The following is a 15,487-nucleotide window of genomic DNA, read 5'->3' as shown; positions in this document are numbered from 1 at the left end:
TCCACATAAAGGCTGGCTTGGATGGCAGTGTAAGCCTGTGTGCCCCATGGTAGAAGGTAAAAACCCATCCTTATGTTCTGGATCCTGGCTTTTATCCAAGGTGCGTGAGTGCCTTCACCTGACTCTTCTCAGGTAAGCTATGATTTATGTGTGGTCAGCTCTCAGCATTAGCTAAATTGCTCTTGCCTGCAAGGGGAGTTTTCCACTTCCATGAGAGGATGTGGAGTGAAAACCAAGCATCCATCTGGGCTGCTGAGGGCAACAGCCCCCATGCAGAGGGTGCTGCTCCTGCCCTGCCTGGGCAGCAGACAGGGGCAGCTCTGCCTCCTTGGCTGTTGTGCTCTGGATTTCCTGAGCAGTGCAATTCCCTGTGTGCCAGGGGCTGGACTCACTTAGCTGCCCTGGCAGCCCACCACAGGCACCCACAGCCCTGCTCTTCATCCAGGCCCTCATTTCACAAAGCAGCCCCGTTCCCCAAAGCTTTGGGAGGCTGTGTGGGTGAAGGGAATGGGGTGGGGATCCCTGGGCTTTGGGAGGGCTGTCACCCACAGCTGGGGTGCAGAGCTGGGAAATGGCTCTGACCCTGCCCCCAGGGGATGTGGGGAGCTGGGAGCAGGGAATTGAGGCTGCTGGGAGGGAGCTCAGGGGGCCTGCTGAGCTGGGGCTGTGTGAGCAGGGCAGGAGCAGCCTCATGGAAAGGGTTCTCCAGACACCACAGGATGCCTGCTGGGCTGTGATGAAGGTTCCTGCATCCAAGGTAGGTGGGAACAGGGAGAACCCGTGGTGGCACAGCAAGGGGAGCTATGACAAGGAATGGGGAACACCAGGAAGGAGGGTGGAAGCTCAAGGGCTTCAGCATGGGCTCCAGCAGTGCAACCACAAAAACAAAGAGGTGAAGATAAGAAAGGAGCTTATTTGTAGGAAAGGAAGCAGAAATTGTGCCTCTGCTTCTAAATGGGAATGAGGGGAAAAATGACTTCTACTCGAGAGAGCTCTGAAGAGCTTTTTGTGGCACACTGTAGGATGGGATATGACAAGATGATGCTTCCCATGTGATCCAGTTATTTAATGCAATGTGCAGTCCTTGGATGTGTTAGTGCTTAACCATTGCTGTTAAAACATTAAAAAGCTAAACTATAAATAGAGTCTACTCTTTAGTAGTTCCCAAGCTATGTTTTTGGCTTTTTTTATGTATTGATGTGTACGCATAGAGATGTGTGTGTATACGCATATTTAAAGGCAAACAGCAGACAGAGTTTTGTGCAATAGTCATACTGAATTTCTAAAATGCTACCATTTTTAGTTTACACTGCAAGTGGAAACAAGTGTGCCCTCAAAAATACCCCTGCTGGGGGATGGCAAAACTTTCTCGAGGGCTGAACTTGGGAGGAAACAAAATAATGACTCAATTTCTTGGGAGAAGGAAAAAAAATAAGAAAACCAGGGCAGATATATGCCTGAAAGAAAGACCAGAAACTAGATACCTAATTATACCCTGCAGTGAGCTGTCAGAAACTGGCAGCAGTGGGAGGGAAAGAGGCAAAGCTGATCTCAGGGAGTTTGAGCATAATCTGCTCCAACCATACTTAAAATGCCTTTTGTGTGGGAAAGGAAGCTTCTGGGATTCTCTGACACACACTTTGTGCTGCACTTATCCAACCCATTCAAATGGCCAGGGCTGAAGTGACAGATAAGTGTAAAAAAGTTTCACCTGGCCAGCACCAAAATTCAACGATGCCTTGGCTTCCAAACACAGCCTTTGCACCCGAACTGCTGATCCTGTGTTATGGCTCAGGGAATGCAGATCCTCTTCAAAAGGATACTGAAGTGTTAACAGTCTATTGCTTGTAATTACATTTCAGCTCAAAGAGCTTTCAATGCCAGCAGAAAGTGCCAAGACATTTCTTTTTGTGCTTGTAGCAGGGTAGGGGGCTTGGAGAGTGGATTTGGGGTTTGCTTTTGGTGTTTTGTCTTTACTCAGTCTTAGCATAGAGCATCTATTGAGTGACCTTGAGGAGAAAGTGGAAGCTCTTCATAGTTTAGACTGAAAAGGAAAAGCAGGTGTGTTACAGTGAATTAAGTGTTTTTGATGGAGGTTTGGTTCCTAGAGAACACATTGCTGCCCTGCTGGTGCAGGGTTTAAACTGTTGCAGACTGGATCTGTGCAGGTCTATAAGTGAAAAGTGTTCATCAAATTAACTGCAGCAGTAAAAAAACCCATAAAGATTTGTGCTTTTATAGTTGGGGTTAGGAAGGCCTGGCAAGGGAAGGGTTTGGACAGGCCCCTACAGGCACCAGGGCAAGCAGGGCCCAAGCACTTCCCAAGGGTTACCCTGGCAGGAATTCCTCACAGCATTCCCCTGGGAGCAAACTCCTCAGGGCTCTCAGTCCTTTTGCTCAAGCTGGTTCTTCCTCAGTGTTTAACTCTGCACCTTGGGCTGGGTAAGGATTTCTATGGGACTCCAGTTCCAGCTCAGCCTCTCCTGCAAGGGACACCTCAACCCCAGGCTGCCCTTGTGCTCTGACAAGAGGATTAAAAGCACCTGGGAGCCTCAGGCTGTGATCTCTCCCTGCTTAACTAAACCTTGACGGGCCCCATCTTGGGTGAGTGCTCCAACTACCAGAGCACTGGACAAAAGGAGGAGGCTGATTAACAGTTTTTATTTGTTATTTACTAGAGGTTGGGGCTGTAGGTCACTTCTCCAAGATGTAGAATATAATTCAGTTAAATTCTGAATATATATATATATATATCCTCTCTCTGCTGAGATTGGGAATCCTTGTCCAGTCCCTCCCAAAGTGCTTTATGATTGTTGCTTTCAACATCAAGTTCTCAGGACTCTGCATCACACTTGTTTTGCTGTCTAATGTGCCTCCTGTGAGCTGTGGACTTTGTAGATGGGAAGCTTTCTGATAAAATATAAAAACAATGCAAGTGAACTTTGTAGATAGGAAATTTTCTGATAAAATATAAAAAGTTTTTATATTGGCTGTTTCTAGATTATTAAAGATGATGGTTTCACCTAGCAGGATTTTGAATTTTCTGTTGAAATCAGGGGAAGCTTTTGGTTCTAGTGTGAAAGTTTGCCAGTTAATTGCTGAAGGGGTATCTTTCAGGGTGGGTCTCTCAAGAAAATCTGGTAGTAGCTTGAAGAACAGGGAAAAAAAAAAGAAAAAGCAAACAGAATTTGCCTTAATAGTCTTCTAGGGCAAAGATGTGAAAGAGAGCAGGATAATATCCATTAAATGTACACACAGGAAGTTAAAATTAATTTCAAAGAAAACATTTTATTATTTTACATATGTGGTTGAACAAAGCAGCAACTCTGTAACTGCACTGAAATTAATATGAAATCTAAAATAATCACAGTTTGTGATTTCTCTGTATGATATATAATCACTTCTACAGTGCACATGACACAATCTGAAACATTTTACCATTTATTGGAGGGAGAAAGGCATGGCAGGGTTAGGACTGGAAGAAAGGGGACAGCAGTGTTATCTGATGCCCTGAATGCCAGGTTAGCAGTTGCACGTGTCCTGTGGAATAAAGGAATTCACTTCTCTGGCCACGGTGTTATTGCATGCTGTAAAAGCTCTTGGTTTCAGATCCAAAACAAGTCAATCCCTTGTTCCTTCCCACTAGCCTCAGTTGCAAGCTCCCTTCTGGCTTGACTGAAACCTGTTTATCTTTGGAAGATGGAGCTGTTAGGATCAGGTCTTTGCCCTGTTTGCTGTACAGGGCAGTGCACCATGTAAATATTAAGGTATTGGAGCAGCAGTGAAGTCCCCTCTCCTGCTTGGTCCCACAGCCTGCACAGAAGGATGACAGCTCCAAAGGACAGAAATACTCCTTTGGAGAAACCTCTTCTGAGCAATACATGAGACAAAGGAAGCGTTTCCTTCCAGACAAGCTGCAGGAAGCTGCAGCTCCAAGGAAAAAGGATTTCACTGAATTCTGGCAATAACAAATGTCCATAAATGAACTGGACATAAGCTACAAGCCTGTACAACACTCAAGCACAGCTCATGGAACAGACGAGACCTGCCAAGCAATGCCATCAACAGAAACCTTTCAGAATCAAGCCAGTGTCCAAGAACAGCTGGAGAAGCCAGATTCCCTACTCCATCATGCAATTCCCAGGCAGGGACTTGGGCAAAGTGCACTGTGTCAGGGAGCTAAGAAGGGGAAGAGGGGAAAGGTCTTTGCATTGCTCAGACCAAGGGCAGCCCATCTGGCTAATTAGTACAGAGAGCAACAAAGCAGAGTTTTTTATGCAACCTTACTTGGTATGAATTAGGCAAAGGGTACAAGATATTTCTAGATTCCTTCTCCTCCCTTCTGTTCAATTTTCAACTCGCAAGCAAAGCATTTTTTTAAAGTTCCTTACACCAAAGTTCCTCCTACACATTTTTAAGAGTGGTGGGGAAAAAAAAAGTGATCCAGAGCTAAAAGCAGATTTGGCATCTGAAGCAGATTCACATCAGTCAGCTCACCTCCGCTGCTATTCCAAAGATGGAGATGCCTGGCTCCCTCTCTGTGCAAATGCAAACCTTCCTTCCTTCCTTGGGAGAGGTGCCACAGCCCTCAGGGCACAGGGGTCCAGCAGCACCTTCTCTCTGAGTAACTGGCACCACACTTCCAGCAAGGAACAGGACAGAGCCCTGCCAGGGCTGGCTGCAGAGGGACAGAGCTCAGCGTTTCTGCAGTCACACCATGCTGAAGGTGTGGCTCCTTCCTGCCAGCAAACACCTCCCTGAGGTCTGGCTAGGAGGACCATGCCCAGGAATGCCAGCAAAGTTACACCCAAGTCAGCAAGCACTGCAAGCAAAGGGAGAGTTCCTTCTTCTGCAGTGGGTGGCATCTCTGAAAAGGGAGGCTGAGGGACACTGGAGCCACCCTGTGAATAAATGGGGTTTGGGCTCCAGTTTCAGCTCCACGGCTGTGACTGTGGAGAGGTGCTGCAGCTAAAGGACCTTCCCTGTGTTATATCCCAAGTGCCTGCCCTTCTGGGAACTGGAGACAAGCCCTTGTTCTGTGCAACGAGATGAAATGGTGATTTCCTTTTCTCTGCAGCAAAAGGAAAAGGATTCAAATCCATGTCCCTCCCATTACAGCTTCTTTTAGAAGCAGCCAAGCAGTTCTTGTTCTGATGAGACAAAGGAGAAGAACCCCAAGTAATGGTAAGAGAGGAAGAAACTGCTTCCTGTTGTGGATTTCACTGAGGGAAACACATGCAAAGAGGTATTTTTCTGCTCCTATTCATGAAGGGAAGGATAGAGAAACAGAGAAGGAACTCTTTTGCCTGGATAACTGAGAGAGCACAAAATCTGCTGCACACACAGAGCCTGGCACAACTTGAGAATTGAGCCTATGCTGCAGTGACCTTCCTAGGAAGATACATCAGTATTGAGAGGATGGAGAGCTGATGGAGCAAAGTTTCAGTGCACATGGATGCTGAGATTTGAATCAAGGACTCAAACTTGTGTGCAGAACATGTTTGCACCCTGGGTATGGAGCTGCCTGGTAAAGCAGGAAGGAGGAGAGAAGAGGCAGAGCAGACCCATTTCTGATACCTCAGTGTGGTGTGAGCTGACTGCAATTAGGAAAATCAACTCAGTTGTGTGGTTCCAAGGCTTTTCATCTTATACACAGGCTGATTTGTGCTTCTAAAATCACAGTGCTCCTCTGGAATTAAGACACTCCTTGCTAAGTCCAATCTTTCACACTAATTTCTCACGCAAACTTTGTTTATCTTCTTTGGAATGTCTATGGAGACACAAGTCCTGTCTTTCTCTGGATAGGAGAGCAGAAGGTGCATGTTGTTAGGGAAATGTTCCTGGGCAGGCAAGTCCCAGCTGCTAATTCATGTGAGGGGGACTCTACCTGCATGTTAAAGAAAGAGGAGGGACCAGAGGTCACACTGTATGGGGTATCCCTGAGCTGCAAACCACATGAGGGATGACAGGAACAAAAGAACTGGAAGACACAGACACTTGTATTCTAAAAGGTCAGGCCTGGGGATCTGGGGCTCTGGTACCATCCTGCTTGACTGATCTTCTCTTTGAATCTTTGCATGCCATGAAGGAGCAGAGGTGGACTGTGACTCTTTTTGTTTGGCCCTTTTTCCAGAGAAGGGCCCCTCTTGGAAGCTGTGCCAGCTGGAGCAGGTGGATATTCCCTGCAACAGTTGGGATCAGAGTGGGTGCCAAAAAAGCCTCTTGCTGCAGCACTGAGTTCTGGGCAAAGACAACTCTGCCAATTCAAACTCTATGGTGGTTTCCTCTGCTGCTGAGCACAGGCTGCTGGCTCCCTGGTGGGATGTGAAAAGGCAGGGGTGTTCACAGAATGCTAAATAGCGGGGAGGGAACAATATAACTTTCACCTCAGCCCTGCAGCAAGTCGCTCTGGCTACTGAAGCTTCCTTTGAGGGGCCCTGCCTCTCCACAGCTGCCAGATGACTGCAAAACAGAACTTTGTTTCAGGCTGACAGTGATGCAGTGGCAAATCCCCAGGCAAAGAGAATTTGTTAAAAGTCTGTAGGCACTTATTCTTCACGAGGAGAATGTTAAGACTTAAAGCCTTCTCTTGGCACGGAGCCACCACAGCCCAGCTTTTGGTGTGCTTGAGTCACAGCCTGGACAAACAGCACATTCTACAAATGGCTGACGGTGGCTCCTTGTGTGGGGAAGAGCTTTGCCCTCAAACACCCCACAAATAGGAGGGTGGGCTCCCCTGATCTTTGCACACAAAGCAAGGAAAAGAATGAGCCGTGAGAGCTGAACAAAACCGGGATTGCTGGGACAAGCCTGCTCCTTATACCCTGTTTCCATTATGGCTCAATTATGGCTGGCAGCAATGTACAGTCACAGCTGAAAGTCTCTGGGCAGCTGTCAGGATGGCAGATGAGCTTTAAAAAAATTAAGGGGCTTTTAGTGCTGCAACAGGGAGTTTTCTTTAACATTATCTAGATTAGAAAATCACCCCAGGTCCCTCCCCATTCTTCCCCTCTTTCCAGTACATAAAACCCCTTACAGCAGATCTTTAGGCACTCTGTCTGAACCCCTAGCTCCAGTTTTCTTTTTTAAAAGCCAGCTGCACAGCCTCATCCACATCCTGCACGATGTGGGATGGCTGCACCAGGCTGGGGTCGAAGCTGAAGTCCCGGTGTCCATGGAACACTGTCTCCCCTGTTTCCCTGGGAGCGGCGCCGCCGGGGCGGAACACCCCGGTGCAGACCAGGATGGACTCACAGCTCTCCACTGAGCTGGTGCTGTCATTCCTCAGCTCCAGGGAAACCTCAGCCTGGGCACTGGCTGCCTGTGGGCTCCTCTTCAGCCCAGCCTGGACCTGGTTCTGCTGAGCTGACTTGAGGTAGTTGTTGTAGAGGTTTGCCCCATAGACGTCAGACATGGGGTTATCCCTGGGTAAGGTCACGGTGTGAAACAGAAAGGAGAAACAAGCCCATGAGAGCGGGCTCAGAAATGAGAAACAAACCCTCTGGCTGTGAGGGACTGGGACTGAGACAGCAGTCTCAGAGAAAGGGCTGGGAGATAGTTGCTAACATCAAGAGGGGCAGCTGGAGTGGGCAGTGAGTCCTGCTCAGGACACGTGCACCTTTCAAAGGGGACACAGCACATCCCAAGCACCCAGAGCAGTTTCAGCCATGACTGGATTATATTCCCAAAGTCTTTGGCCAAACTGAGCTAACAGTGGGTCTCTTAATTTTGTCTTTGAGTCGCTCTTTGTGCACTCTGCATCCTACAGTCCACAGCTTTGCTGTGTAGGGTACAAAAAGCCAGCAAGCCTCTGTTACAGGATGTGAGGCTCCAGAGATACCATGGGAATTTTGATATTAACTTTAGAAATATCCAGAGAGGAAAAAAACCCAGCAAGTATAAAACAAACAAACAAAACTCCACCACCACTAAAGAGCAGTCAGTTTCCAACTCCCTAAGGAAACCAGCAGGAAAAAGTCTCTTACCCAACTGCATAGAGGTGTCGGATGGGAGCCTTCCAGCCCTGCTTCTCTGCCTGCTGCTGGATCAGGTACTGGGCGTAGCGGTAGGTGATGGGGCTGGGTTTGCCAATCAGGGCCTCATACCTCAGCTCCTTGCCTGTCACCTTCTTGTAGATGCTCTCCAGGCAGAGAAGGAAAGTGCCATGGCCAAACCTGCCCAGAAAGGAGGGCATCAGCATCCCCAGTAACAGCACTGATGCAGCAAGCACTCCTTGGTTATTGCCTGTTTTGGATGTGGTGCCCACACACCCCTCCACAGACAGTGGTCTGCCTTTTGCTGCTGCCCAAGCTTTAGCCTTTATTTCTCATGCAGCTTTCATGTTTCTGCTAATTACATTGTACAATCAAGCTCTTAAAACATTCAAATGCTAAAAAATCTCAGTAGAGAAAGATATCTCCATGAGAGGAGTGTTTAATTGGCTAAACCAAACACCACATGTGCTTCTCACCTGGGCATCTTGGCTTCAGCCATCCACAGGAGGTCCATGTTGCAGGCCAGGATAGGCAGATGAGGGTATGGCACATCCTGCAGCTCTGCCCCAGGGTTCCCATTGCTCAGCAGTACATCAGCAATGAGTTGCAGGCTCGTCTCCCACCTCACTGGCTCACCAAACAGAATCACCCCTGCAAGATTTTGAGAGCTGTTTGGAAACTCACAGCATCCAAAAGCCACCAGCTAACAAACCCCTCCTGTGCTGGGCTGTCCTGGCAAGTACAGCTACCAGTGGAACACAGCTGGTGCCAGGGCTCCAGTCTGCACATCTCTGCACTGTGTGCACCTCTGGTTCCAGATACTGGCACACAGCACAGGGAAAATTTGCTTTGATCCAGCTTTTCCCAGCAGCAAGGCTGTAGCCTCTGAATGTGGTGCCCATGAACAGCAGTGAGCTGACAGCACATCATCAGCTCCCAGCCCAGCTGGCCTGCCTTGCTCTCAGCTCTGCTTGCTGCCCATATGTAAACACAGGCCTCTGCTTACCTTCTATAGTGGGGAAGCCAGGGGGGGGAGGAGGAGGCTGCCAGAAAAAAAAAGTAAGGCTGGATTAGTAATGCAAAACCTAATGCCATCTCCAAAATAAAACTAAAAATGCCTCCTTTGAACCTGCCAAGGCAGTTCCATAATAAGGCAGGACAAAGCCACCTGGAATCCTGAAGGAATATTTCTCCTCCTCCCCCACCCCAGATGGGATTTCACAGATCTTGTACTCCTGTCTCAGAGCTGGAGATGCCAACCAAGCCACCTTAGCCCTCCCTGCAAGGAACAGCAATGGAAGGCAGAGACAGGAGAGGGGAGAGTCACTGCCCTTCCTGCAGGAGCCAACCCTGGAAGGGCAGAGGCTCCTGCTAAGGGACCTCAGTGACAGCAGCCCCGTCCCTTTGCTGTGTGCTGTGGCCACCCCAGGACACCCCTTCTGCCGATGCTTCAGGGAATTACCAGCTCTTTTGGCCTCCGGCTCAGGTCCACCATGTCCAGCAGGGGATATGCCTTCCTCAGGGCCTCTATGGTGACCACGTGCTTGAACCCCAGGCTAGTTCACACCATCAAGGAATGTTGTGGAGACTGGTTTGTTTGGATTGTTAGTTGTTTTTTTTTAAGTGACAGTTTTTCTGTAAGTTACTTGCAGAAGCATCTGCAGGATGAAGGAATGCAAGTCCTAGTAACAGAGCAGTGTGGTGAAGTATAACCTTATGGCTTTCAGCCAGACAAAACCAGCTTCCACTAATTACATTGTACAACCAAGCTCTTAAAACATTCAAATGCTAAAAAATCACAGTAGGAAAAGATCATCTGCATGAGAAGAGCATGAAATTGGCTAAACCAAATACAACACATGCTTTTCACCTGGGCATCTTGGCTTCAGCTATGCACAGGAGGACCAGACTGCTCAAAGCCCCATCATATTTGAGTTTCTTCAACTGCTGTTGGATTCTGGGGAAAATCTCATCCATGGTACAGTTGGGAGTGACCTTTAATGGGTTTTGCCATGGAAGAACAGGAGGAGCACAACTTTGATCTCAAAAATGAGACACCTAAAGCTGATGGAGTCCTCATGGTCACATCCCACCAGGAGCAGAGCAATCACAGGAGAAGTCATGAGCGTGAGACCCAAACACGGAACAGGGGAGCCAGGCAGTGACCACCACGGAGATCAACAGCACCAGAGCCTGTCCATAAGGACGCTGCCCCATAAGGTGAGCCCAGTGACCTTTGTGTCTCCTTGTGCTTCAGAAGCTGAGCAAGCGAGTGCCAGGGCTGGGGCAGGATCAGCAGCCTTTAGCAGGGCACCACCAGGTACAAAGGATACTTGTGGGCGTTCTCCACCACGGGCCCCTGCCCGGCCACCAGCATGCACCTCTGGTGGAACTGGCTGAAGAGCTGCAGGGGGCTGTGGGACAGGATCACCTGCTCCGGAGGCACCTGCGGCACGGAGAGAGCGCGGCTGGGACCCGCAGGTAGGATGTGCCCCCTTCTCCCGGCGGCTCTGGAGCTGCCCCGGGCCGCGGCCACGCCGGGCACCGGCGGCGCTGCCCTGCCGGGATCGCTCGGGCTCCCTCCCGCCGCCCCGTCAGCGTTACCTGCAGCCCCAGCGCCCGGGACAGCTCTCGGGCCTTGTCCGAGCGCATGCAGTTCCCGGCGTTGGTCAGGAACACCACGGGCACCCGCAGCCGCCCGCCGCCGTCCGTCAGCCTCTGGAAGGCGCGGCGGGCGGCGGGCACGGGCTGGCTGCCCCGCACCAGCACGCCGTCCACATCGAACAGGAACCCGAAGGCCGGCGGCTGCAAGGCGAGCGGAGGGCACGGTCAGCCTGGAGCTCCCGCCCGCCCCGCGCCCGCCCCGCACCCTCCGCGCACGCACCCGGCCGCAGAGCCCGCGGGCGGACGGCCCCGGGGCGCACAGCAGCGCCCGGCCGGCCCGCAGCGAGCCGCGCAGCGCCATCCGCCCCGGCCGCCTCGGGCTCCCGGCGCCCCGGACTACAGCTCCCGTCCGCCCCTGCGGCCGGGCACGCCGCCGCTACCGGCCCGCGGCTGCCCGCGGGGAGCGGCCGGAGCCCCGCCAGCCTGCCCCCCCACACCCGGCTGCGGGCAATGAGGGTGCCCGGGAAGGGTTCTGCCGTCCCTGCTCCGGGCAAAGCGGGTTTGGCGAGAGCTGGAGAGAAGAGCGGGTGCTGGAGGCAGCAGCACCCGGAGGGAAAGGGGGTGCCCTGGCCACAAGCAGCCCTGCCGTGCTAGAGGCGTGCAGAATCACCGGCGAGCCATGCTAGAAAGAAGAAGGCTTCTGATGTGATGAATAAGGCTATTCCGTAGCCTAGTCCTTTTTGTGCAGTGGGAGTATGGTGGCCTTGGAATGTGCTTTCTCGTACAATGTCCTGTCATCATTGGAACATGACAAGAATAGTGGAGAGTAGGCCTAGAATAAGGAGTCGAGGGGAGTTGTAGTGGAATCGCATTGTCAGTCCTGAGGTGGTCAGGAGAGCAGCGGCTGCTCCGAGGATGGGTCAGGGGCTAGGGTCTACTATGCGATAAGAATGTGCTTGGTGTCCCATTGAGAGTTAGATATTTTCTTGTAGGTAGAGATTTGGGCAGCAGGGAGCCAAAGGCTTTGAGCCCTGCAGTGCAATCGCAGCGGGTTTATCTGAGCCCTTCACAAAGCCAAAGAACGGGAGGCTCTCGCTCTGTGAGGGAAGTGCTCGGGAGCTGCTTGTGATAATGGAGGCGTGGGCCCGGGCACGGCCTGGCTTCAGTCGGGCTGGTGCCTGCTGGCCCTGGCTGCCATCTGCCTGCCCGGGAATGGCACCGCAGCCTGGCACCTCTGGCAGCCCACGGGCACAGCGATTGTCCTGGTGTGCTTGGCACTGGGGATGTGCTGCCTCGAGTGCTGCGTCCAGTTCTGGGCTCCTCCCTGCAGAAAATTGAGGTGTGGAGCAAGTCCAGAGAAGGGCAGCGAAGCTGAAGGGTCTGGGGTTCTGTGAGGACTGCTGAGGGAGCTGGGGCTGGAAGAGAGGCTCAGGAGAGACCTTATGGCTCTCCACAACTCCCTGACCTCCCCCTGAGGTGGGGGTCGGGCTCTTGTCCCAGGCAACAACAACAGGAGAGGGTGTGCCAGGCTGGACATCAGGAAGAATTTCTTCACTGGAAGTGGCATCAGGTACTGGAATGGACTGCCCAGGGAGGTGGTGGAATCAGCGTCCCTGGAAGTGTTCGAGAAATGACTGGATGTGGCAATGACTGCCGTGGTCTGGTTGACAGGTGGTGCTCAGTCAGTTTGCACTTGATGACCTTGCAGGTCTTTTCCAACCTTAAGAATTCTGTGAGTTGCTGCCCTGCCTTTGCTCAGCCTTTTCTGTGCAAACCCTTTTTCCTACAGATAAATAAGGTTCTGTAAAACTCTGGTCACTTTCTTTACCCTTTGACAGACTGCATCACTCTTTCCTGTACCCTGAAACAGAAATCTTGATGTTGAATTCAGCTGAGGCCCTTACAAACCTGGGGAAAGTGAAAGGTTCATTTCACATCCATGGAGATGAAGCAATGTTTGTTTGCTTTCTGACTGGGCTCAGGATCTCCTGAGTCCCTCGACAGGGCAGGTTTAACACGTATGACTTTAGGCATCAATTACACAGTGTAATTGTTTGTTTTTACGCTTCCATTGCCATGAACACCAACCTTAATTTGTTTTTGACCCACTTTAACACCTAGAGTCCTATTTGCAGAGCTATTAAAGCATTGGCAATTCAGAGATATACATTTGTACAGATGGTTATTCCTCCTTAAGTGCCTTAACTGAATTACCTACCGTTTATTTTTTGCAATTTCCTCAATTTGCCAGGATCACTTTAATTTCTTCGAAGTGTTTGCAGCTCATCCTGCTCTGGCAAAATATATGCTGGCCTTGGAGATGTTACTGAAAATATTTCGTTTTTTGAAGAACTGGGCTTAAAGCTTTCTTCCATCAGCACACTACAGCTACTCTGAAGCGTGCCTTCCCAACTATGTACAAACCAGAGGCCTCCAACCCTCACCTTCCCTGGCTGTCAGTGAAAAATAGTCAGAGAGAGAGGCAGAGACTTTCTGAAATTAATGACAAACACAGGAGCCTTGTCTCGAGTGCTGCTCAGCCATCCACCGAGGCGGTCCCTCCTGGCAGAGTGAAAATGTGATGGATTTGCTGTGATTTCTGCTCAGAGTGTTTGCTAACGGGGATTTATGGCCTTTTAATGATACAGCCACTCACAAGTTAGACAGGTTGGGTTGTTTTGCTTGCTGGTTTCGGTGCCTCTAGACTGAACTGCATTGAGGGGGTCTCTCAGTCCCTTTTAAGTGTAGGGATACTTTTGCCCCTTTCTTCTCATTCCCAAGGTGCAAAAAAGAACCGGGAGAGACATCCAGACTGTTTCCTATCACAGAGATTTCATTGCTAAAACAATTTTAAAATATTATTGTATTAAATATCTAAGAGTTATGGTGGGGGGGGAAGAGGGGGACAGGTTGGGACTTTTGGGATGGGTGTTTTTGGGGGAGAGGGTTTTGGGACTGAGGGTTTTGGGGGTTTTTGGGGGAGAGGTTTTTGGGGATGGGGTTTTTGGGGATGGGGTTAATGGAGGTGGGGGTTTGGGGGGCTGGGGTTAATGGGGGTTTTGGGGTGGGGTTTTGGCAGAGAGGGTTTTGGAGGTGAGTTTCTGGGGGAGAGGGTTTTGTGGGTGGGAGTTTTGGCAGAGAGGGTTTTGGAGGTGAGCGATTTGTGGGTGGGAGCTTTGGGGGAGAGGGTTTTGGGGGTGAGGGTTTTTGGTATGGGGGTTTTTGGGGGTGAGGGTTTTGGGGTGGGGTTTTTGGGGGTGGGTTTAATGGAGGTGGGGGTTTTTGGGGCTGGGGTTAATGGGGGTGTGGATTATGGGGGCTTTGAAGGAGAGGGATTTGCCGGTGCGGGTATTGGGTGTGAGGGCTTTTGGGGCTGGGGTTAATGGAGGTGGGGGTTTTTGGGCTGGGGTTTTTGAGGATGGGGGTTTTGGGGCTGGGATTGTTTGGGGTGGGGGTTTTTGAGGATGGGGGTTTTGGGGCTGGGGTTAATGGAGGTGGGGGTTTTTGAGGATGGGGGTTTTGGGGCTGGGGTTAATGGAGGTGGGGGTTTTTGAGGATGGGGGTTTTGGGGTGGGGGTTGTTTGGGGTGGGGGTTTTTGAGGATGGGGGTTTTGGGGCTGGGGTTAATTGAGGTGGGGGTTTTGGGGCTGGGGTTTTTTGGGGTGGGGGTTTTTGGGGGCGGGGTTAAGGGGGTGGGGGTTTTGGAGCGGGTTTGATCCCCCCGATGCGGGTTGCTCTCCCGTTCCATCCCTGCGGGCGGCGCTCCTGCTCCACGGCCCGGGCGGGCCCGCAGCGCTCGCTGCGCCCGGCTCGGGGGCTCCGGGCTCGGGGATGCGGTGGGGACGCGGGGTCCGGCGGAGGGAGGGCAGGGAAGGGAACGCGTTGTTCTGCTCCCAGGGGGGCTCGGGGGTGTCTGCCCTTGGAGAGCTGTCCCCAGAGTGTGCCTGTGCTCTGCCCAGCGCTGCCGTGTTTATTTTTCCGAGCAAGGCTGTCCAACAGGCTGGAGCGCTTATTTTTAAACCGACCCGGAGGGACTTTGCCAGCGGGCGGGCACAGGCTGAGCCTGGCACCGACAGCGGCAGCGCTGCCAAGCCCCGCGCTGTGCAGAGCCTGCTGAGCCCCAGCACCCCAGGCAGGATTTAGCCCATCGTTCCCTCTGTTCCCTTCCTGAAATCATCCCTGTGCTGCATGCTCGGTGTGTCTTTTTCCCTTCAGGCGTTGGGAATTTCTCTGTGTCTGCTTGGAGCTTCCCATTCCGCGTGCTGTACATGGACGGACCTCGTGATTTCCTCTGCAGGCACATCTGGTAACAGCTGTACTCCACATACCCCTAGGGATCGTCTGTCTGTCTGCCCTTCTCACACCGCCCACAGGAGACTCCCTCTTCTTCCCCTGTCCACGCCGTGCTTGGATGTGTCCCAGCCCCTTTCACAGCTCACATAAAGACAAGCCAAACAGGCAGTTGCCCACAGCCTTCTCCCGTGGGTGCCTGTGTAAACTTTGCAGCTCTATTTTCCCTGGACTCACAGCCCTGTCATCACCCCCCCCTTCCTGACCTTCTCACACCCCCCTCGAATGCAGCCCTACCTTCCATCTCTGTCCTTAGTGCAGAGGCTCTAATGGCCTGAAGCAGCCCTCCCCCCACGGTTTATCTCTCCCCTTCCCATGCTGCAGCCTGCTCGGGGAATGATGGACAAGCTAAAGGTTGAGAAAATACAGTAAAATGCCTTTCTTATCCTGTAATGACCAAGGGGGAGGACACAACCTGATAAAAATGACAAACCAGGAGAATTGAGAGCCAGACCCTTCACCTGCCTGTCCCTCAGTGCCCAGAAAACACTTGATAGACCTGCTGTGATTGCAGCTGCTGCAAGCCTGCAAAGAAAGGA

The 15,487-nt window shown here is 51.5% G+C and overlaps 1 protein-coding gene across 1 annotated transcript; it reads right to left on the bottom strand.

Annotated features, from left to right (window-relative positions):
• Nucleotides 1-3,272: 3,272 nt before the first annotated feature.
• Nucleotides 3,273-10,959, bottom strand: HDHD5 (haloacid dehalogenase like hydrolase domain containing 5). The gene is made up of 8 exons (XM_058805082.1): nt 10,873-10,959; nt 10,599-10,799; nt 10,328-10,440; nt 9,457-9,550; nt 9,001-9,037; nt 8,471-8,645; nt 7,986-8,174; nt 3,273-7,424 (listed from the first exon to the last, which is right to left on the bottom strand). Exons 1-8 carry the CDS (start codon nt 10,957-10,959, stop codon nt 7,067-7,069), a joined length of 1,254 nt encoding a protein of 417 aa, XP_058661065.1. The 3' UTR covers nt 3,273-7,066.
• Nucleotides 10,960-15,487: the final 4,528 nt, after the last annotated feature.

Source organism: Ammospiza caudacuta, chromosome 5 (assembly GCF_027887145.1).
Source record: "Ammospiza caudacuta isolate bAmmCau1 chromosome 5, bAmmCau1.pri, whole genome shotgun sequence".
NCBI classification, from domain to species: Eukaryota; Metazoa; Chordata; class Aves; order Passeriformes; family Passerellidae; genus Ammospiza; species Ammospiza caudacuta.
This window is presented reverse-complemented; position numbering and strand designations above follow the sequence as displayed.